Below are 25,295 nucleotides of genomic sequence, written 5' to 3' on the forward strand. Positions count from 1 at the left end.
ATCAACCCATAAGGTGAAAAAACTTACCATTAATTTAAATATGAATAAGTTCCTACTATTTTCTAATTTGTTCTACTTCTGTGCTACAAACATGTAATTTTATTTTTATAAAAGTGAAAAATTATGTTCAGATAAATAAAATGTGAAAGAAAATTTATATAATTTCTTTTTCCACGTTGAACAATGCATATGTGTTCTTCAAAAGTTGACATGGGAACTTTAGGTAAGCAAAATTTTATGAGTTTTTTTATAGATTTCTTACACAATTTGAATTTAATTACAATGTTCCATCTCTTTAACGAGGTAAAAGTTATCATTAACTATTTGGAATGACAAATGTTGTAAAAAATTAACGAAAAAGAAACATTTTTGAGCATTATTTGCTTTCTTTGGTAATAATTTTAAATTAGTAGCAATATTTTTGTCGAGGGAGTCTAGATTTTGGGAAATCTAGTTTCTTTGAGGTATAAATAATTTTATCAAACCAAAACATATTCCGTTATTAAATTTGCAAATAATTAAAATAACTATTAATGGAAATTACCTTGCAGGTAATTAGACAGTTTTATAATATATATAATGAAGTATCTCCATTTATCAAAATGTCATTAACAGTTCAAGTGACCCAATAAATATAATTAATAAATTATATTATGATACTAATATGTTATTTGCTATTAATAAATGAGGTGTTGGATATGCATATTATTAGTATTATAAATTGATGTGTTGGGGTCATCCAAAAAAATTTTTTGAGGTCATGTAAGAGGTAAGTAGTACCATTTTCTTCTTTGATAGATGTGTAAAATAAATGTATTTTGTAGTCATATAAATATATAATTAATGGCACGAATGATTGATGGATATTATTTAAAGATATAATTTCAAAAATTGTTGTCTACTTACAAGTAAAAAAAAATGCGGCGCACATAAGTAAGTGGTTAACAAATTTAAAAAAAAATAAAAGGTAAAACATTTTTTTTTAAAATAAGCAAATGGAAGTAATGAGAATGATATTTATATGTTGAAAAATTCTCATTAGAAATTGTTCAGTACCATATAGTTCAGGCGTATTAAAAATCTGCTCAAGAAGCCATTGGTTATTATTATTATTAAAGTCAAAGATATTCAAGTATTACTTTTGAAAACAAATTTGCTAACTATTCCAAATAAATTTATATAATATAAATGGGAGATTTCAAAACTACCATAAAATGATTACCTACTAATATTTTAAAGTCTATCAGTATAACTGCTTTTCTGATATGCACCTGACAAAAAATGAAATTAAAAGGAATATTATGAGTCCATAAAGTAAAAGATTTGAATTTGGATCTAATTATTTAACGTTTATTATGAAATGTTATATGTGATCATCAGATTTTGTAATAAAATAATAAATCGAAGCCACCAGGACATTTTAGGGTAAATATTGTTTCCCTCGTCGTATGTATTACTAATTTTATCAAATAGATTGCCTATTCCTATTTTTATCGTTATTCTCCAAAGCAAACTCTAGAAATCACAAAATTCTGCCACTAAATGCATTATCCAAAATTTTTTTCATATAAAACTGACCTTTATCCCCTTTTTCTTATGGGTTGACCTCATGGAGTTCCAAATGGTGCAACTTTTACGCACTTTAACACCGGTTTTTGCGTACAAGTCCATTTCACTACCATAGTCTTTCTTTTTGGAAAACTTCTTTTTAGCAGAGTTTCCATTATGATTATTATTAATATCAGTCGTGCTACCGAATAAGGAGACTAAACGGTTGTGAAGACCCATTGTAAAAAATTATAATGGAACTTCAAACTTTGATCACTGAACACAACATTATCACCACAAGTACACAAAAATATTTACTTAAAACAAAATGCTCATAAACAATCCATTAAACGTTTCTGTTGCTAGGCGTCAATCTTTTCAACAAATGAAAGTCTATCAAGTATTACATTTTTCATGACTTGCCAAAATTATAAACTATAGACAAGTGTTATTTTTAATACGTATTGCGCTATGAACAATTCATACAGACTGAATGGGACTTTCTTTATCGCGGACTTTCCCATCTTTCTCCTACCACTTGAAGACAATACGACTCCCTACCAATTATTCGTTGGATTAGACTCGCAAAAATTATATTTTAAAGATATAGATACAAATAATAATATATAAAGAATTATTCGAGCGCCCGAAAACGTAGAGGAAAAACTGTGGACACACAAAACAAACACACGCACACACACTTTTGTATTCCAAAATGTTCAGTAACCTTCAAAACGTGAAGAAATGCAAAAATTTACATTTTCGATTTTCGGCCCATTACTATAACTTACCCTATTGGGGGTTAAAAATCTATATCTTGACATTTTTATTAGATGATTATGTTTCAATCATCTTTAGTTTTTGTTTTTGCAATTGATACACTAGATGGGTGATGTCGAGAATCATAAAGAGTTATTACGATAAACAGTGCACAAAAATAAATCTATTCCATTTATTTTCTATAAAACAATCTAAATCTTTTATACCACTCCCAAAGTGAAAATAGTTGTCGGTACGCGCCTTGGGAACAGATGTTCATTGAGAGACACTAACTAATTTTCTCATGATAAATTCTCATGAACGCCTACTCACCTGTACACACTGTTTCATTCTTAAGAAAATGTTATGCACTTAAGACAGCATTCTGTCATAGGTGGAATGAACATTGTTGAAGATAAAATTATTGCTAAAGCTCAACTACAATTATGTATGCAAATATTGTTTCAGTAATCAATCAAAAATCTTAGTTATATATGGATGGCGTCATAAACGCAGAGTACTGCTTGGTACAAATATCTAACACTATTCTCTTTGTTTTTCAACTAAAACATTTATGTATGTTTTTTATAAAGATATTTGCTTTAATGCTTTAATTTTCACAATGAAAAAAACCAAAGTATTAAAAATAATACTTCAAAAAAAATAAAACGTTGAATAATTTTAGTTATGATAAAGGAACTTTTACAAAAATATAGATGCCTTATCGCAAATGTTAATCATAGTTTCTGAGAAAGCCAATATGTAAATTTTTTATGTAACTAATAATAATAATTAATATTATGAGATACCGGAATATAACATAACGTATTATTTAATTTAATTATGAGTTATGTATTTATTTCCATTACTTCATTGTTTGTAACTCATTTTTAAACAAACTAAATTATAACAAAAATCTAATAAAAATAATATGACTTAGTAGGTACTTCAATTTTCAAATATTCAGTACGAATTTGTATACACCAATAATTACAAATATAATTATCAATTCCAACTTGCTAATAAAAACAAGTCATTAATTACACATAATCAATTACCACGGTTTAATACTTTTCCTCGTGTATCACTTCTCGCAGATGATTAATTATTATTATACGTTCGGAAAGCATAAAAATCGACGTATAAAGTAAAATTTACCGTGTATAAAAATAAAATGCATATAACCCATAAACCACACTACCTGACTCTCGTTTTCACAACCTAAATAATATAACGTTTAATTGATACCAAAGCAAAGTCTTATTACTCGTCCAGTAATAATTAGACTGTGAAATCAAAACGATTCACACGAAAAATATCCATATATAGTGAACAACTAACTTTCTACAAAATTCGAAACTTTTGTACAATTTATCAATGCAAGAAAGGAAATTATCGAGAGCTTGCGGAATAATGCATTGTGGTCGAAGAATTTGGCGATTTTGGTAATTGATATATAATAGGTCAATGGTGATAATAGATATTTTAGTATGTGGAAAGCATCCACGTAATCCATTGGATGATAATAGCCCTGACTTATCAAATTGTTTTTAAACTTTTAAAATCGGTGAAGTAGTTTTTGACAAAACGTCGACAAAAAGCCAAGCTTTGGCTCACACCCAGGTACTTCTCCCAATTTTGGTGTCGAACGCCTCAAAATGATCCAAACGTCGTGAAAATATAAAATTAGCAAATTGGATTTTCTGGCAAAAATAACGTTATTTTCAGGTTAAAAAATATTTACATTAGAAACCCCCGAAGACTTCTTGAACTCGCAAATTCCATACATTAATTTTTACACCTCACTTTATGGGAATATTAATAAAGATATGTGTGTAATTTTTATTACTATTCCCATAGAGTTTATTTATATGCAATTTAATTCGTGATTCAGAGAAATCGATCCAACGTTTTCAAATTATTTGTATGTTCTGCCTATTGTTTCCGCTGGTGGTAATTTCATTTTCCATTAATGAAATACGCGGATAACTAAAGGAAATGAGAATACGGCTTCCGTGTAATAATAGGCGATAAAATTACCAAAGCCGATTGAACGTTCAGTGTCTAAATAGTAAATAGTAAATATACAGTTGAACAAACATACCTTTCAGTGGTGCAGATTTCGCAGAAGATACGGGTCGTTTCGAAGAAATGATTTTTCTTGGCACTTTCGGCTCGGCCGGAGGACCCCCGCCGCCGTTGCCGACGTTGCCGGCGGCGTTGGAGTTCGAGGCTGGACTGAGACCTCGTTTTTCTGGAAAAGAAAGGAATGGTAAAAATATTTTGTGAAAATTATAAATTGCAAAAACATTAACTCCCCGTAGGGTAAATTATAGTAATCGCAAAAAAATCTAAAATGAAAATATTTCTAAATATTTATGGATGTGTGTGGGTGTGTGTGTGTGCGGATACAAATTTTCGTCGACCGAGATTTTGTTTTAACACGATTTCGTTGAGTTTAGCACGATCAAAAAATATTTAATTGAAATATTATCTATTTCAAATTTTGGTCGTAAAATTGAACCCTTTTAACAAAATGTACAAATGGTTTTGTATTGTAAGGTAAATGAAACTTCACGTAAAATAAAGTGTTTTTCAAGATTAATTTATAGTCATAATATTAGTTTTAATTAATTGTTAGCGATTAATAATTAAACTATAATGTTGGTAATAATCTTTGAAGAAAACTATATCTACTTAATGGATCTAAGAGTTACAAATTAATATTAGATGCCAAATCGATGATTTTCAGGAGTGCATTGAGAAAAATATTCCAAGAATGAAATTTTCCAAGAATCATAAATTAAGTAATCAGTTTTAATAAGAGATGAAAATTTGTAATTCTAGATAGCAAAATATAAAAGTATGCATGATCAAAAAATAAAATTTTATTCCTGATTCAGAAAACACCAAATAATTGGAAAATTGTGTATGCTTATTCCAAAAAATAGCATGATAGACCAAATAATAAACAATATTATATTCTTGATAAACAAAATAGTAACCAGAAAATTAACAATATTGTGTTGACCATAATGATATTATAGTTTTTATCCAGAAAATAGTATGTCTGACAAGAATATAGGTCATTTCTGTATTTTTAGTCAAGGGGTTAGAATATAGAGCAGAAAAATTGTGTAATCTTGATACAAAAACCTGATCTAGAAATTGGTATGTATGATTCATAAAATATAAAATATAAATATTAATACTCTTAATTCAGTAGATTGTATACAAGACCATAAACATATGTTGGTATACAAGATCAAGAAATTGTAATATTACCTTAATATAATGTAAGCACATATTTTAGTTTTACAAGAGTGAGAAAATAACATGGATTTAAAAAAATCGATGCATGTACTCTAAAGATTAATATTCCATCACCTCTAATTTATTTCCATTCAAACGAACAATTACTTGCGTATGAAATTATTCGCAATTCTCAATTATCGTTGCACACGAAATGCGTTTCTTTTCAAGAAAGTAAGGCGATAAATTAAAATTAAACTTTATAATAAGCCTGCGGGTGTACGTGAACCAAAAGTGAAATCTATAATAGAGAATCAACGATTTTATTATGCGAATTCAGATCGAACAAATGGAACGTAATATAACATTGGTATATGAAATAGATGAACAATAGAGATTAGTTGCAAAAAGTAGAAATAATAGAAAAGTTATAATTTAAGTAATAATAGAAGTGCTTAATAACTTATTTAACAATCATTACTATAACCAGTTTTCGAATGAAGAATTAGACTGGTGACCCCGATAAGGCACATAAATAAGCAAAAGCTGAACATCAAGTTAACTTCGCACGACCAACACGCCCGGGTATCATTTATTGCAAATTTAGATCGATCGAACGATCAATCGATCTATCGATCGATCAATTCCTTATTCAGATCAACGATTACCGATTAAGGTACGGAGATAAAATCAAATGCATTATGAGAAACGAGCGGTAGGTCGGAGTAGTGTGAAACCTATAAATATGCGAATTTAGTCGAGATCTGCTCTATGGTTTTCTAAAGAAAGTATATGGCGGGTCTGCTCGGATAATATAAGCAATGCGAACCGCCGAAGCGAATACTATCAGAGCTCGCAATGGACTTTTTTTTAATAGACGCATCCTGGACAGGTCTTGAGTAACCAGAAAAAATATGGAACATGTGGTGTAAAAAGCATAAAGCACCGATGCAAATATTTCAAATAATAGTACACAATTTAAAGTATTTCAAGATTATTTATTCTGAATCAACTTCAAAAGCTCATAAATAAAAGTACGACATTGCTATGGGGGACAAACCTAGAAAAAATGTGGTAGACTCTGTTTTAGTGTTCTTCCCGCTCAACAGATGCTCCACCGTGCTCAAATTCGTTTAGTTTGCTTTATAAAACTGATTATCTTATTATAATACGTACGTACTTGAAACGGTCAATTTTTTTTCATGTTTTTGTAGGAACATTTGTGATTTAGTTGAGAATGAGTGTAAAGGAGTGAATTTACGTATTACAGTTAACAGCGTCCCTTTGGAGTGCGGAAATATTTGAAATTGAGAAAATTGCAAAGCAATTTATTGAAGATTGCCATCTATTCATACTTCTTTTATCTATGAACAAAGACGAATAAAAAAATAAAAACGTTTTTTAGGTATTTTATATGATTAAATCAAACATTCTAGAAGATAGAAGAGATAGAATCATAGAATTCATAGATTCATATTAATTCAATGTTTGTATCAATTCAAATTGGAGTATTTTTTTATTACCACGGGAGTCTCGTCTATATTTTAACATAAAGAATCAGCAATTATTTTAATGTTCAGCAAGATTGAAGCCGTGCGGATCGTAAAAACTATAAAAATATTTCAGACGAGTATAAAGCACGTATAAAGTTTTTATCGCCTATAATTCTATATACTTGTTTTCACGGGATATAATTACCGAGTTGTCAGTAAAAAAAGAATAATATTTATGTACAATTTGTTATAGTTAAGTTAAAATAGTTAATTTTTTTGGTTACTTAGAGTAATTAAAAATTAAGGAGTGTCCTTTGGGAAGGTACCTCATAAACTGCTATTTAGGTATAAGTACTGGTATTAATTTGAATGAATAAATATGTAGATGTTTGTATTGTAAATTGATAAATAAAATCTATATCAAATTTCATATAAAAGTAATAAAAAAATCATATTTAATTTATTCATCGTTTACTTCAAAAAGGCTGGCAACTAAGTAACTGCGGATTTCACTCATAGATGAAATCACTTAAATTTTTAATGTAGTCCTTTATTAATAACAAATATATTAATCATTAGTATCAATTATTACTTATTTAACAAAAAGGTGTTTACTTTACAAATATTGACGAAGACAGCCATGTTTAGTGAATGTTCATATTAATAATAAATTACCTATTAAATTATGTAAGTGATAATTTAAGTGATATTTTATTTTAAATATTAATATTTATTATTTATCATTTACCAATGAACCTTTACATTTAGTGAAATTTTCTAAACATTTAAAAATAATTTATAATCGAACTCGTGATTTCATAAGATTCCTACAAAAATTACAAGTCACGTAAAAAGATATCTAATCGTGCCACTTTGAGAATTAATTATATAACAACTACTAACATTTCACGTATTTTAGATATTAATTAATCAAATGAACATATAATTATAGAGAACAACAAATTCTCACGAGTTAATAGAAGTTAATTTAAGGTTGGCGCACCATTAACAAAATTGACGGATTAATTCATTTTTAGTTGGTATGCAAAGGATGGTTATAAGGACCAGTTTTTTTTAAAAAAAAAAATGGGATTTTTAAACTAAACTTTCTCAGATATGTTTGTACTTATACGATCCTGAATAGGAAAAGACAAAATCTCCAATTTCTTCACCATGCATGCACATATCCTATTAAGCTCACAAAACTATGCACATTTATAACTGATTTCTAAAACTTTCGTTTATTATTCATAAATAAACACAGTTATTAACATAAGCGTGTTTACAGAAGAATTGTCTTGTACAACTTGGTGCATCATGCAAAACAGAAGGAAGTTTTTTGTTTGAAAATGATCATCTATATAAATAAAGAAATCGTCACATTAGACGAGAGAAAAGAAGTAGTAAAAGAGAGTATGCTCGTTTTTAATTTTTTTTACAAATACTCTATAAAAATATCATTCATCAAATTTCAATTATTTTTTAACTAAAATAGAGGCCTTTACTTTCTTAAGCAAGAAGGTGATAATTCATTCTATCTTCTCTAGAGCACGATTCCAGTACAAATATTACTAGATTCCAAATTTCGTCATAAGTTTAAAACCATGAGAAATACATGACATTCTTCTCTATCATTTATATCTTCATATTGTTGCGAAAAGTTACATTTGCTGTCATGGATATTGTTATAAATGTTATAAATCAGATAAAGTGCTATGGTAAATTGATCTTCTTTATAAGGCATGGTAATGAATTCGATAGATACATAAATGTTGAGAGTGAAAGTTATATAAAACTGCAGTATAAATAAATATTTAAAACTCAAACCGCTTGTCTCTAAAAAAAATGCTCCTTGTGATTTTGTAGAGAAACATAATATTAAAGCTAATAAGAGCTTCATATATACTTTGTACTCCTATCAATAGTGTCATAATAGAAAGACAGAAAAAATTAAAATAAATGTAAGTGTAAAATAACATAAAGCTTTTATATGACCATATAGCTGGTATGTGTAACATTAATTACACTCACAATAATTTAATTTTATCTAGGAATTTTTTGAAAATATCTTGTTAATAGTTTATTAGATCGTTACAAGAAGCAAAAAAATATATCTTTTATATGAAAGCAAAATATCAATATATTTTTCGTAGCTATTATTAATTCCCACGTATACGATAAAACCACAAATTTAAATAAAATGGAAATTTTCGCACTTCAGAAATAATTATACAATCAAAGTAACATGTTTATGTAATCATAAATATGATATCAACACAATACTAGACTTTTACTGTAAACTGAAACGCCTCTATATTATAAGGTATTATTTATACATGTAATAAAAACAATCGGAAAGTTCAAAGAACGCACCTACAATATTAAGTGAAAGTGGTCCGAATGACAAAAGAGATTGGATATGTTAAATAGGTTGTATTCTATTCATATAATATTTTTGAACACGACTCAGGTAATATAAATCCTTTGATCCAAGCTAATATTTCTTGGCAGAAACCCTTTTTACTCAACAGGTTGTGACAAGAAATATCTGGATAAGCCCAAAACGTTTCCACTATCTATATTTTCATGATTTTTATATATTTAATATATTTAAAACCTTACGTAAAATGAAATGATAATATTAATTACAACCGACTGGAAATTTTGCTGTAAATAGAGCATAAAATCTTATCATTGAGTCGTTTCGAATCATAATTAATGCAAATATTTCGAATTTAGTCATGTCGAACCAATTAAATATAGCGTCGGTAATAATAGAACGATGGCTTTAGATATATTATATAAAAGTCGTGAAAACTTCTAGATTTACTTACATGTAAATTCATTTACATACCTTTCAGAAATTGTAAACCCATGTATGAATTAGTTAATATATGCAGTGAGAGAGAACATAATTAAAAAACGCTTCAAGGCACTTGTCAAAAATGTAATAGATTATACAATGTAATTGAAAGTCAACATTGCATTAGTGTAATAAAAATACAAATTGATCTAAGTAGCCATGATTTAATTTTTAAGTCATAATGTTATTTACCAAGTAGTGGGGTGTATGACATCGTGCCTTAAGGCAAATTGCTAGAACTTCCCGTACCGTAACGAAATGTTCGAGGAATACTGAATGTTTTCAAATAGATTATTATAAATATCGTAACATTGTCTAATATTTATAAGAATGATATAAACTGAATTGCAAAGTTGAAATTATTTGTTTAAAGTATATTAGAACTATAGTCAGAATTAAAAATAAAATCTGAATTATTTTCGATATACAAAAAAATCGTTTTTGAAAAAAAAAATTTAAAAAAATTTTTTTTTTCCAAAATCAATTATTTTGTTGAGACAACTAATAAACACTTCTCCCAATCATTACTAAGTGAATATTTTTTAGATCATTCAAATCGTATGCTCCGTTCTCTCAAAAACTCGATTTGTATTTTCTGCACTCTTTGCTCTTTATCTCTGTAACTGCTGGACCTGCCTTTGCCAAAGACTAATCAGCTCATCTCCCTATCAGAATAATTTTTGAACCATTCAAATCAGTTGATCCGTGCGCCCGATACATACACACACACACACAAACACACACACATCCATTTTTTCTGAGGTATGCCAAAATGTTCAGAAACCTTCAAAACGTCGAGAAATGTAAAAATTTTCAATTTCGATTTTCGGCCCATTGCAATAACTTACCCTACTCGCGTCCGTCAAAGACGTTTTTAACGATTACGAATCACACTTTAATATGCATTTTAGAAAATTCTAATATTATATAAATTTTTATTTACTCGTTTTTTAGCAAGATAAAACGTTTTTGTAGCAATATATTATATGTAGTTTAGAAAAAAATTAAAATTTACCACGTTAATTCAGGTTTACTCTTTTGGGATTTCGATGAAACTTTGCTTGATGATACGGAATATAGTGAAGCCAAACACCATAAAATATTATAGGCCTACAAGAAGTTGTTTAATTACAAAAATTAATAGAATAGTTGATAAAATAGCGCGATTTCTGAAAAAAAAATCAGCTTTTTGTGTCGTATCAAAACTTTTTGTCTTCTTCTACCGAATAGGCACATATATCTGACAGGGCTCATATAGGACTTCTTGGGTGTTGGCTAATATAGCAATTAACTTTGAATATCTTGATCAAGGTATAAATTTTGACTCATTCAAAAATTGAGTATCATTTTTATATGTCTATTATATTTCTAATAGTACTCACGGAGTAAATTGTTCGGCCTGACCGGCCGCATCGGGCTGGCGGCCTGCTTTGTGTGCCGAACCGGGTGCTCGGACAGCGCCGGCGGCGTAGAGGTTTGCCGGACGACATCTCGCTTCTTGGCTGCGCCTGAAAACAAAGCAAACATTTTAGTTGGCGAAAGCTTGGACTGTGAACATATCATCTACGTGCTAGGCAGAAATAGAAGCATAATAAATATAGTAGTTGTAAGAAATCTAATCATCTCCGACACAAAAGAGAATGAAAAGAATAATTATAAACATGACATTAAATGCCCTAATATTTTTAATTATTTTTGGATTTTTTTTAAATTCAGGTAATAAATAAATTCAAATCCCCCTCCCCCATTAAGCCTCACGTGATTAATAGACTCACCCTTATATAAAATTACTTCAAACTATTTAGTTAGGAAATAAAATTGCTTTAACGCCATTCAAACATACTTATAATACCTGTAATTGTATATTTTAAATTAATTTGTTTAACACAATTCATTTTATCTAATTCAGGTTCTAAACGAGTATTTAATAAGAGGGTGGGCGTAAACTATAATCAGTAGCTGCCAACTAAACAGGAGTCGTTCATATATGGCTTAAACGCAATATTCTAAACTTTGCTTAATTTTTATAATTCAACTACTTATCGTGGGCCTATAACATTTTACTTTTATATAAAGATTCATCAAAATCAACAAAGAAACAGCCCAGCTAAACCTATAAGTAAAAATTTCCAATAGACGTTGTAATTTATTTTGTACGAAATGCATAAATGTAAGGCGATTTTTTACAATAAATGTATCGCAAATTTTGATCAAATATTTGATACTTATATATTAGCTCCAATACAAATAATTGATCATTATGTAACGATTCATGGTAAAATTAAATTATTTAGTACCAATCATAGTTGCAAAATTTTAATGACTATATAATTAATGCAAATTATAGTACTATCTATAAAATGTAATATAAACGTGTATTTAACAATACAAAAATATGAAGGTAATTATTTATCACTCATACCTTATTAAGATTATAATGAATTAATTTGCAAGATGGTAATGAACTCTATTTTCTATCTTCTATACCTCAAATTTAGAAAATAAAGTTCATTATATTTAGATTACCCACACTGAACTAAATATTCTAGTTTCTACAACCAGAAAATCAAGCTTATAAATTCAATTTCAAAAACTTTCATAACATAATAATAAAGTCAGCACGAGAACTTTATTTCAAACAAGAGCAGTTGTATTTAATTTCCATTATAAACCTGTTCAAAATCCTGAATATTATCTGAACTGAACAGACATGAACCTAGTCAACAAATACAAACTTGAGATAAAGAAATACCTGTAGGTATATATTTAACAACCTTTACTATCAATTACAAAAAAATAAAAATAAATTAACTATAACAAGCCTACGCGGGCACAAATTTCACGTTTCCTGATACTTGGACGTCGATCAATCAATTCGATAGAGTATCAATTCAGAGCAGAGTATTTGAAAATGAAAAATGTGGGTGGAATTGTAATGTAAATTCCGGTTATAAAACCAGAAAAAAAATCTATAAATGTTCCGGGTATGAACTTCATCGTACACGCAGATACAGGGCTGAAGGGAGAGAATTTGATCGACAAAATATTGTATCACTACTTTTATTGATACTTTTTTATGTCAAATATAATATATCGTATTTGAAATGATTATTATTACAATTTACTTTATGTTTTGAATAGCAATCAAAATTATTTTTAATGTTTCATCAGCATGTACATAATTCCTTATAAACAAGGTTGTCTGTTAATAATTAGGAGGCAATCCAGTAGACAACCACTGGGTCATTGTCTGTAATGAAATTATTAAAAGAATTTCTAATTGTGATATGTATGTGCTGCAATTCCCCCAAAAAACCACTTTCACTTAAAATCATATTTCAATATACATTTTCTCTATTGCTTGATGACAAGCAGTCTGAGACCGGACTAAAACTTGTAACCTATAGTCGCAAGACCAAAGACTTTTCCACGAAGTCGCAGCAAGCTTTTCGTATTAAATTATGTAAGTTATTTATCAACAATGTAAATAAAATTTCACAGCCCTGATATTTTAACTCGCCGGCCGCACAGGTTAATGTAATGTAATGTTGTATTATCAAAGACTCGATTGCATAACCGGTTCTCCTCTAGGTAAGGTAACACAAAATCATACCAAATCGTGTGGCAAACCGACAAATCTTTGTAATAGACTGCTAAAATATATTCGGTGATGTAAAAAAAATGTTTGTGATAGACGAATGCACAAAATTGCACGCTTGAAAAATAATAGTTTAATATAAAATAGTTTGTAAATAAGACCTCAACGATTTCGGTCATCTCCATCCAGCGTTTATTAAGATTTTATGAGTACAGAAACAAAAATAAATGTACTAAAGTAATAGGAATGCTTTTAATCAAATGTCTAGAGTTACATAACAAATTATCGTCAAAGGAACAACCAAGAATTATTTATTAAATTTAACTTATTCCTAGTATACATAAAAGCGTATGTATTATACATAAATAGTTCGGTGGAGAAAGATCAAAAAGCTGGTTGCAAAATGCTTGAAACAGATGCAGCCATAAGGAAATAACACCATTATATTGTTTGCAGTCTGATATTAGCATAAGCAATTTGAAATACATAAATTTAAGTACAAAATAAAATACAATTTATATTGTAAAATTAATATTATAATTGTAGGTCTAAAGATTTATTACATTTTGATGATTTATTTCTAAATGCCGTAGAAAAACTAGAGAACAGACATAAATCATAATTACATAAATGAAAGAGTATTAAATGCATGTTTTTGCTCGTTTTCGTGTAATTTTTCTTTAATGGAGGTAAAACCAAGTCAATACTTTAAAAATTGGTGCCAAGAAAATATTCATAAATTTATTATGAGATTCCGATGATCATCTGTTTATTTTATTTAATAAAATAATCTATGCAAAATCTTAAATCTTAATCTATTCTAAAGATATCACTACAAGTAAAACCTCAGGTTTACTCTTTTGGGATTTTGATTGAAATTCGAATAGTGATAGAGTTGATAGTCAAAACAAACCCCATAAAACATTATAGGCCTATGAGAAGTGGTTTAATTAAAAAAATTAATCAAAGAAGTTGCAAAAATAGCGCTTGTAAGGAATAGAAACACTTTTTATGTTAAGACCATTGGAGATATATCAAAAATATGTGAACAGTTCAATGAGTGCGCCACGGTTAAATGGTTAATATAGATCATATCCATTGGGAATTGTTAATACAAGTCTCAAAACATGATAATTTCAAGAATAATTTATCATAATTGTAATAAGATTTGCTTGTAATAGGTTTCCAAGAATAGAATATTAAGAAACTAGGTGTAAGAGATTCTTCATGGGGTTGTTAATGTGTTGAAATAGAGGAGGGGTGCAAGTCTTTTTGGGAAAACGTCGACGAAAGGTCCAAAATCCCAAAAAGGATCTCACATGCACATACACACATTTTCCAAGCTTGGTGTAAACAGTTCTCCTTCTCCTCTTTTTACCTTGCTAAAAAAACTTTCTTCGGGAAGTTAAAAATGACTTCAATGTATTTTGCTCTCACGAGTTTTAGTAACCACTTGTCACATGTCGGTTATATGTATCAACATTTCAAAATTCATAAACTGTAACAAATCTGTATCAAGTTTTTACGTTTCCTCACACATACGTCTCTTTCAGCTCTTCGAGCTAGTTTTTCGTATAAATTTAGTTCGGGCCATTCGCACAAAGAGCGTTCCTGGTGTATTTGTGTTTCGCCATTGACCGTCCGCGGTTTAGATTTTCCGCTGCAACATCATCTCCAGCCTCCCAGCATGCAATACGGTCGTTTTAAATTAGTTACTTTTGCTAGTAAAACTCGTTTAATGACCCCTGATGAAACTCGGTGCTATTATTTTGCTAGCATTTGATAGTTGACGGGATGCCGAAGAAACTTTGCTCTTCGTGTTTCTTTTTTTGTACGCCGTGTCATGATTTATAGAAGTCGTAAAACATGGACACGTCCGTTGTTAGAAAAAAATTAGATATAATGAATTGTAGATGGATGTTGTTTCTTTTATTACAGTACAAGACCTGTCAACAGATTGGCGTTGGGAAAATGTTTCAAATCAATACGAGTTTTATGGCTTTCAAAATTAATAACACACCATGCGAAGAGAAAGACTGATGGTACAAACAAACTTGATTAGTAATGGACTTCATTTACTTCCTACATTACCATAATATCACAATTACGTTTGTTTAAATATCAATTAAAAATCATTAAACTACAGTTATATTCAAGGAACATCTGGAATTTACATTTTCGAACAATGTGCTTCCCAGATATGTTAATGATATGCATACAATATGATTGAATTTAGGTTATGAAGACTTAAATATTTAACATAGTATTAAAAACGCTTTCCAACATTTACACAGACTGCAATTGTATATGCATGAATAATAATACAATCGGTATTGCAAAGAAGAAACTGAGCGCTCTATAATAATGAATAAATGAATACACGTTTGGCCGAGTCATTTCTAATTGGAAGTGTAATATTTACTTATGAAAACAATAGGAATAGATAAAAATATGTTATTTTGATTTTTAAATGAATTATGGAACACATCCTGGCAACATATAGTAGTACGCATAGCATAATTTTTAAAATTAAACTACTTCTCCTAAGCCTATAATATTTCAAGGGGTCTTTTTGGCTTATCAACTATATTACTATGCAAAGTTTTTGATGATCCGAGAGGGTAAACCTGAGGTGCTCCTTGTGAGTTTAAATACTTAGAGAATGTAGTTTGAATACTTAGGTAAATATATATTTATTATGTTGATTGTGATAAATTAACCCTAATTTTTAATTTCTTGAATTTTGTAGATTTTATTAAAAATTTCACCGTCATTTTGTGTACCAAATATTGTATTTTATTTTAATTTATTTATTGTTTAATGTGCGTAATTTCCGTTGATGTTTACGTGTTTCAAACTTAATATATAATAAACGTACGTAGAAATAAAAATGCCCGTTCTGAGTAATGTATATATCGAACACATTGTTTGATTATAAATAATAATTAATGAGTAAGAACAAGTACAATGACTCACTCAGTAGTTTGCCATTAAATTAAATTATTTACAAATAAAAAACAATGGTAGCTTTAAAAACAAGTTTCCGGCAAAGTACTCTATTAATTTCCACCGTCCTATAAAATGTTTTTTATTACGAATTACAAGTTCACACCACAAGATTATCTACAACTTTGTGTCCGGTTTTTTATATGTTCATTAACAATAAGTAGCCGGAAAAGAACTTGTACAAAAGATACAAGATCGCAATAAAAAAAAATAACGCTTAAGGTCAAAAATTCAAAGAACTATAACACGATTCACATAATTGTGAAATGAAGAAATTAACAGTTCTAACTGTAAATAGCCAAAGTTCAGAAAAGGCGGAAGAAAATATAAATACTACATACATTTCACGATCAACGACCTTCAATTTGAATGTAATTATTTCGGATTTAATTTGTGATTCATAATTGCATGGTTTTATAGCAAGAGAGCAAGTAATGCTTTATTATTGCAGAATTGTAAAACAATGCAGTAATAAAAATTTAATGAACTAAATAAATCAAATTGGATTTCGAAGACGTTTACGATATTTTTTATAGTAGCATAGAGTTGATAAATGGAAAAAATCAGAAAAATGTTACTGATAAATAAATTTTAAAATTTTAAACTTTACTACACGAAGAATTTATTTTGTTTTTTATGTTATTATCGCAAAAAAGTGATGTAACTAATTAGCTAGACTAATCAAAACTAAAATTATAAACTAAATTTACAAATCTCAGAAATGTACTTGTTTTCAATTTTAATATGGAAAAAAATGTATTTCAAATCTTTCACATTATACAAGATTTAAAATGTTGCGAGCATTTAAAATATAATGAAGAAAATAATGAAATCATGAATTATAAGCAGTAACCATTTTCATTTTAAATAACATAAAAATTATGCAATTAAGATCTTTGAGAATCTACAAAAAATAGAATCTTGCCGAACATATGCAAAAATTATTTAGCTAACATTTAATTTCAAATTTTCAAATAACTACTAATATATTAACACTTTGGGGACGGCTGTCCACCTCAGTGGACAAACATACTCTGTGAGGTACAGGCTATTTTATAAACAATGACTCAGTTTGCATCGAAAAGTTGAATAAATCACATATAGCAGTGATAAACAGTATTATATTTTGGAAATAATTTTAAATTATTTTAGTAGTATTTTTAGCCTTTTTCTTTGCTATATGGTCTTTTTTTTAATATTTAAAACGACCGAGCGCTTTTAAATATGGCAAAACTACTGGTGAATTTTGTGAATTAAGCAGTAGTGAAGATGAGTTTCAAATAGACATTCATACAGATAAATTTTACAAAATTACTATTCGCACCGATGATAGTGATGAATGTGATGATGATATTATCCAACCAACAAAAAGAAGAAGAAGTTCGACAAATTAAATGAAGAGCGGAAAGACATTAGTGAATGTGCCGATTCTCCTCAATAATCGAGTTTGACATACATCAACAAACACCCCGACTGCAAAAACCAAGCAATATAAGACATCCAATAGATTATTTTACTTTATATTTTATAAATGAATTATTAGACAATATAATAGAAAAAATAAACCATTATGGCAGCAAAAAAATGACCAAATATGCTGACTAATCAGTGGCATATTCTAAATGCTAAAAGAAAAAGGGATTGTATTGTCTGTTCTGACAAAAAAGCACCAGGAGGAAGGCGGCGAACAACATTTTATTGTAAAACATGTCAAAATCAACCAGCTATGCATTTTGGAAATTGTTTTGATCGTCAGCATTCTTTATGAAATGATCAAAAATAAATATTAAAAATGTATGACCTTCAATGACCACAAATTTTTATCAAACAAATTGCATAACATAGACAATGAAATCAAGTTTACAACCGGTAAAGTAGATTGTTTTGAAATCGGTGTCGTCCCGAAAGTGTTAATAGTGTAGCCAACACGATGATATAAAAATAATGAAGTATTTATCAAAAATAATCTCAAAAATAGATCTAGAAAATCAAAAATGTCAGGACACGTATCTTATTTCGTTTTTCTATCACCTCCGCACTCATGGCTAACTTGTTATGCCACATCACTCCCCTTTCAGTGTTAGCAAAAAATCTATTCGAAGATGATCGGGAACACTTACAAACTCAAACAAACATTTATAAACTTGTAGAATACCATCTTCCATTATAATATTTCCATCATTACCTCTTTTCCCAAAGCTCCCGAACCTTTCTCTGTCCCGGTCAGCAAAACTGAGCGAACCAGGAGGCGTGTGATTGAACCTCTCCGATGCGCAACGATGCAATTTTTCTCGCGAACCGTGAGCGCCCATAATTCACTATTTCACTGTCACGACCTAATCACAACTACCTTGTATTGCATTACACATTATTATTTCCGAATGGAATCACGTCTCTTTGGTATATTTTTATATAGAGTTATTCACAATAAACTGAAAGTCACTTGATTTAGAACTTACTCCAGGCGGAGATATTGTTTAGAAATCTGCACTGATAAATGGAATATGATTGCAATCGTAGTAATATATTAATGGGAGGTAATTAAATTTTTATAAGGTGTAATTATGAGCTATTAAAAGGGAGAATGTGTGAATTATGTTTAACCATAAAGTCATTATACACTTAATGAGATATGTATAAATATTATCTAAGATAAATAGAAGAATTTTACAATATTTTTAGTAGGGAAGAGCGGGGCTTAAAGGACCGCTGGTAAAAAGTTCCACCACTAAATTATAAATAAGATATGTTCGCCCTCTCGCTGTCCCATTTTACACCGACTATGGGATAAAATGGACCAGGTAAAAATTCTTGTAAAACGAAAAAACATTTCTACAATGATGATTTAGCTAGAAGTTTACTGAACATAGTCAGATACTTGTTTCATTTGTGTTATTTGTTGTTTTATAATTGGTATTGTTTTTACAATATAATTGCTCAATGTCAAGTTGGACCTTTGTGCCCCGCCTTACTCTATTTATTTTTAGTAAATTAAATATATAGATCTAATAAATGAAAACTTTAAGTACAATTTACATCTTCGTAAAGAAAATAGCTGAGATTATTCATTAAATTATTTTTTAGCAATGATTAGGTTGAAGTCGAAAGAAAACGTTTATCCCACTGTTATACACACTCGTTTAATTAATAATATAATTAAAAATTAATTTTTTGAAAAATTAATGATATCATCAGTAAACATGTGGAATTTACATTTAACATAAACTTACTAAACGCATATTAAGGTAAGTAAAAATATTCTTGAAGAATTGTAGATTTTTTTTTTCAAAGTTTTCCTAAATAAAATATGTAAATCTACTTTATAGAACCATTAAACAAATTTATTAGCTAAGATTATTTATTAAATTATTTTAAAATTGTCATAAAATTTATTAGCTTGTACTCGAAAAAAATCCACTATTATATCCACTCGATTTTTCAATTATCATGAAACTAATTAGTGGCTGAAGTCGAAAAAAAAATAATGGAATTTTGAAATATTGAATAATAATTTATAAATATAGAGATTTCTTTAATCTCTATATATGTGTAAGTATTATCAAAGGCAATACATTTTGACCAAAAAGAATTTTAATTAATGTTTCTTTGATTAAATTATATAAAAAAGCTACTCAATTCAATTGTTAAGCGCCTTTGTAAGAAAAACAGCTGAGATTATTTTTTAAAATATTTAACATTTCTGATGAAATTAATAGGGCTACGTCGAAATGAAAATTTATATTCAAGTATTAGATAAAAACGTTGAGCACATACATCTCAAAGCATTTATGAAAAATAGCAGAGATTATTCATTAGGTTAATTGAAACTGTAATGAAATCAATTAGGTTGATCAGTTGATGTAGAAATTCAAATTTATACTACACTATTAAATCCACTTGTTTGTTAAACAAAGTACCTTACATTCGTTATCATATCACATTTACATCACTATCTCTGTTACAAACAAATATTTGCCAGTAAATTTATTACATCCAGCATCATTAATTCTTGAATTAAATTCTCAATCACAACTTGTCATTAGCAACTAAGCAAGGATCGTAGAATAGAATAGTAATTGGTAATTTAGCACAGCAGGTAAGTAAATCCAAGAAGGTAAATTAATAAAATAGACACACACATCGATGATAACGACTCAGACCTCACGGAAGACGAAAGCAGACTGTTTCATACGTGAACTGTATGGCCGATTGGACGGCGCGGCGTTGCGATGAAGGCGAATCTTGGGAAGGAAACCACGTGTTTCCAACCAACGTTCCGAGATACGAGTCGAGTGAAATAACGATTTTGTTTGTAAATATTGAATGTAAACACTGATTTGTAGGAAGAAACATACTTAATTAAACCATATTTCACCGGACATACATTGTTTCTACACTTTACTCTACACTTTCAATACTAGTATTGAAACAGATTGCACGTTTGCAAAAATGCATAATTCAAATTTGATGAAACTTGACATACATTGTTACTACACTTTACTGAATATTTGACACAAACTTAAAGTTGAAACAGTCAATAGTTTTTGAGATATGCGAGGTTGATGGATGGGTGGCTGGCTCCGCTCTCAACACTAGTATTGAAACAGATTGTACGTTTTCAAAAATGCATATTTCGATTTTGATGAAACTTGGTATACATAGTTACTACACTTTACTAAATATTTTTTTTTTTTTTTTTTTTTTGTATTTATTTTTCATAGCAAGCTATACAAAGTACATTCAGCTACATATGTTACAGTTATATATTAATTGTCTGCGTGAGAAGGATCGCTATCCTGCGATAGCGCCTTCATAGATATCATATTATATTTTGTAGTAGATCATTGCATATTCTTTTTTTAAGACGCTTTGGTGGTAAAGGCTTGAGCAGATCTGACGCTAATACGTTTGGATGACGACTCAGACGAGCTTTATATCTGGTGCAGTATAGATTAATTTCTTCATCTATAGTTCGGACTCTGAGATCTTGATGTATCAACCAGTTTGGAACATATTTTGGAGCGTTCACGATTTCTTTCAAAATTTTGTTTTGAAACCTTTGTAAAATAGTTATATTTGATTTACTGGCCGCACATTGGTTTAATTATTGTCTTGTAGATTAATAGTTTATTTTCTATTGTGACTTGTGATTTCCAGCCCATTAACCAATTTAGTTGTCTACGTGTTAATTCAAGCTGCTGACGCTTCTTTAGAATATGTTCATGCCAGGTTAATCTTCTATCTAAATGTAATCCCAGATATTTAACAACATTGGATACAGGAACCAAATCACCATTCAATCTAACAGGGGGGCATGAACCTTGTCTTAAGGTAAAAGTAACGTGAACTGATTTAGAGTTATTCACTTTTATTCTCCATAGTTTCATCCATTTTTCAAATATTTGACAAAAAATTAAACTTGAAACAGCCAATAGTTTTTGAGATATGCGCGGTTGATGGATGGCTGGCTCCGCTCTCAATACTAGTATTGAAACAGATTGTACGTTTTCAAAAATACATAATTCGATTTTGATGAAACTTGACACACATTGTTACTATACTTTTCCAAGATTTTGACCAAAATTTAAAGTTGGAACATTCAATAATTTCTGAGATATGCGTGGTTTATGAGTGGCTGGCTCCGCGCTCAATACAAACTTTTTAAGTGTAAATCATTTCTAAATATGCCGTGGACCCTCAATTTTATTTCGTAGACCCCCAAATATTATTTTCCCTGCCGTGAACCCCTTGAAAGTTGCCATGGACCTCTGGAGGTCCATGTGAACCACTTTGGGAATCACTGATCTAGAGCATCTTAGACGTTGGAATTTAGAATTCCAATTGATAAATCTGATAAAATTTACTAATAATTACAAAAATTAAAAGCATAATCTTCGGCGTTTACAATCACAATGAAATTTAACAGATCTGGTAAAATTTACCCTATATTTCATGCCCTTTTATTTCAAAAATAAAAGGGCACAATCCATGAAGTTGACATTCAGAATGAAATTTAATAGAACTGGAAAAATGTTCCCAATTTTATAAAAATAAATAGAGCGTCGACTATCTTTTAATGTTGAAGTTCCAAATTTAATTTAAATTCCGTAAAATCTTAGAATATATAATATTTCAAAAATATCATTCTGAAAGTGAACTCAAAAAAAACCTGATGTGAAGCTGAAGTGATATCTGTTTTCATTTTAACAATTCCATTTAAAATTATCACTCATTATTATAATTATCATTGAGCAAGTTGAATGCATATTGTTTCATTATATCATCTAGTATTAAAAATAATATAAGTAATATTAATACTTGATTTAATTTTAATGAATAATTAGTAATTAAATAATTTAATTATATCGATTAAAAATGTTATAATATGTAAGATTATTAAAATTAAGAAATCTCTTTTAATAAAAAGATTGTAATTCAATTAGATGTATAAAATGATTGGATATGCAAAAAAGACCATTGGCATGCAAAATTGAAGCAACTTCAGTGACAAAGTTGCCAACACTTGAGTAATCGTAAATTTTAAATATAAATCTCATAAACTAATAATTAATTTGAACATATATTTAAATTGCTAAATGATGAACCAATTAGAGACTGAATAATAAATAATTCGAAATGAACCTGATATTCATATTTGATTCTGTATCATATTGGCCAAAAATATTTACTGACCACGGAATAATTATAATACTATGTAACAATCTCAGAAATTTATTATTCACACACGAATAAATAATTCGAGATAATTTTTCATTTAGTCTAAATTATGCCACTTAATCCTTTATCACTGAATGAAACGGTATTTTACTAGAAGCAAAACTATTTTAGTCCCCGAGTCCATCGAACTTATTGTTTTAAAATTCAACCGCGTAAAATTTGTATTGTCCATTCAAACATATGATTTTGGACCAATACATATCCGATAAATACGGTGTGTGCTAGTAACATATCAATTAGGAACGGATGACGACAAACTATCTGAATACAAATATCAATATCTATATGAAAGAACCATTCAAGTTCTTCAATGATAAAGAAGCAACAGGAAATACCGCTAGGCGAGCGATGTCAAAACTTCGAAGGTAATAATTGATGGTGGGATAAAATATAGTAAATAGTCAATAAAATAGGAATTAAATATACTGGTATAATGGTTAAGAACGTGGGCTAGCTCAAAATAGTCCCAGGTTCGAGCCTAACCTTGGTGAGCTCGATATCAAATTTCTACTTGAGGTAATTGCTTTCAAATAGAACTTCAAATAAAAAACTGCCTTAAGTGGGCATTGCTGCAACGTACATACTATATATAGTCTACACAAAAAAAAAACTCGTTTATAACTTGTCTAACTCATTTTTTTTTTTAATTTTTGTTCTGTTTGACCTATGTATGATGCTGCGCAATCTTTGCAATTGATTTTGTATACAGTGAGGTTTCCATGTTTCTATAGTTAATGTTTAATTTCTCGCAGTGATCGAGTTTACTAATTTTTTTTATATATATAATAAAATTATACTTATCATTGTCCATTGAGAAAGCCTGGCTTAATTCGATAATATGATCCGAAGAGAGAAGGCAAAAGCTACGTGCTCGTGCATATATTATTTACGGAAGTGGTATTATATGAAACTTTGAATAAATATTTTATATTTTATTGTGAACTGTTGGATTATTTATATCACAACTTAAAAGTATATTAAAGTGAAGGCTTTCATTATATTTGTAACAAAAGTTTGCTTTTCGAGTTTTACTTCAAAAATTCTTTGGAAAGTCGTAAGTAATACTTGGAAACAAATATCAATTATGGTAAAAAATTAAAGAAAAAAATTCTTTACTGCCATAATTTAATTGAATTGAACATCTAGAAAGCTCGATTCTGTCAAAGCAATTAACATAGTTCATATATAAAAAACTGATATATTGATTAAATTATTTGTATTTGTTATATATTATCAAGATAGGCTGGTTTCACACATGGAATTTCAATATTGATAATAACGTTTAATTTAGATAGCTGTTAATTACTGAACTTTATCTACAAAATTTCGTGAATTTCAAAACAAATGCGTTCGATATCAAATCAAATTTATAATATTCTCATGATCGCGATAGCATTAATTATTTCATTACTATAATGTTCTATTAATTACAAAAAATGTCTCATAATGTCATTGGATATTATAATGTCATAAATTTATTTATATGCAGTGTCCTGATCTTGCATGTTTCGTCCTACTGAACTAAATCGTATATAGAGATCACAGCTCATCAAAGGTCTAAATTTATGTCAGTTTTGGTCCAATTCCTAAATGTACCAGACTAACATCTAGATTAACCCATTTCAAAATTATGCCAAGATATATAGGCAACTAAACCTAAAATCTGTCTATTATATTATATCTAACGGTTGACGGATTTAACGTGTTTTATTCGGTGATTTTTAATAAAATTAATTGAAGTTTATTATTTATTGACCATCGAGTAGGATAAATGTCCAAAGAGTGTTCAAACGATATTAAACGGTTTATGCAAATCAAATCAAGTACATTCCGTTAGTGCCCTGAGCTGTTTCTTGTTCGGTAAAGCCAGCCGGAGGATAATAAATTTTGTACAGTATTATCGAAAAGTTAAAGATAAATATAATGGAAACATACTAAAAAAATAAATACAAAGAGTATTTTAAGTAAATAAAAAAAATATCGTCAGCGTGTAAAGGGATCGTGAATATTGGGCAGAAACTGCAGCCTTATACATGAG

General features: G+C 29.0%; 1 protein-coding gene across 1 annotated transcript in view; it reads right to left on the reverse strand.

Annotated features, from left to right (window-relative positions):
• LOC113366097 (mucin-17-like) overlaps nucleotides 1–25,295 on the reverse strand; it is a 92,698-nt gene that overhangs the window by 50,435 nt on the left and 16,968 nt on the right. The window contains exons 9-10 of the mRNA XM_026607647.1: nucleotides 11,298–11,423; nucleotides 4,412–4,561 (exon numbers count right to left, since the gene is read on the reverse strand). Coding sequence (XP_026463432.1) covers nucleotides 4,412–4,561; nucleotides 11,298–11,423 — 276 coding nt within the window. The remainder of the gene's footprint in view (nucleotides 1–4,411; nucleotides 4,562–11,297; nucleotides 11,424–25,295) is intronic.

Source organism: Ctenocephalides felis, unplaced genomic scaffold, assembly GCF_003426905.1.
Source record: "Ctenocephalides felis isolate EL2017-DRISC unplaced genomic scaffold, ASM342690v1 CF-g0.4_SCAFFOLD_01170, whole genome shotgun sequence".
In the NCBI taxonomy this organism is placed as follows: domain Eukaryota; kingdom Metazoa; phylum Arthropoda; class Insecta; order Siphonaptera; family Pulicidae; genus Ctenocephalides; species Ctenocephalides felis.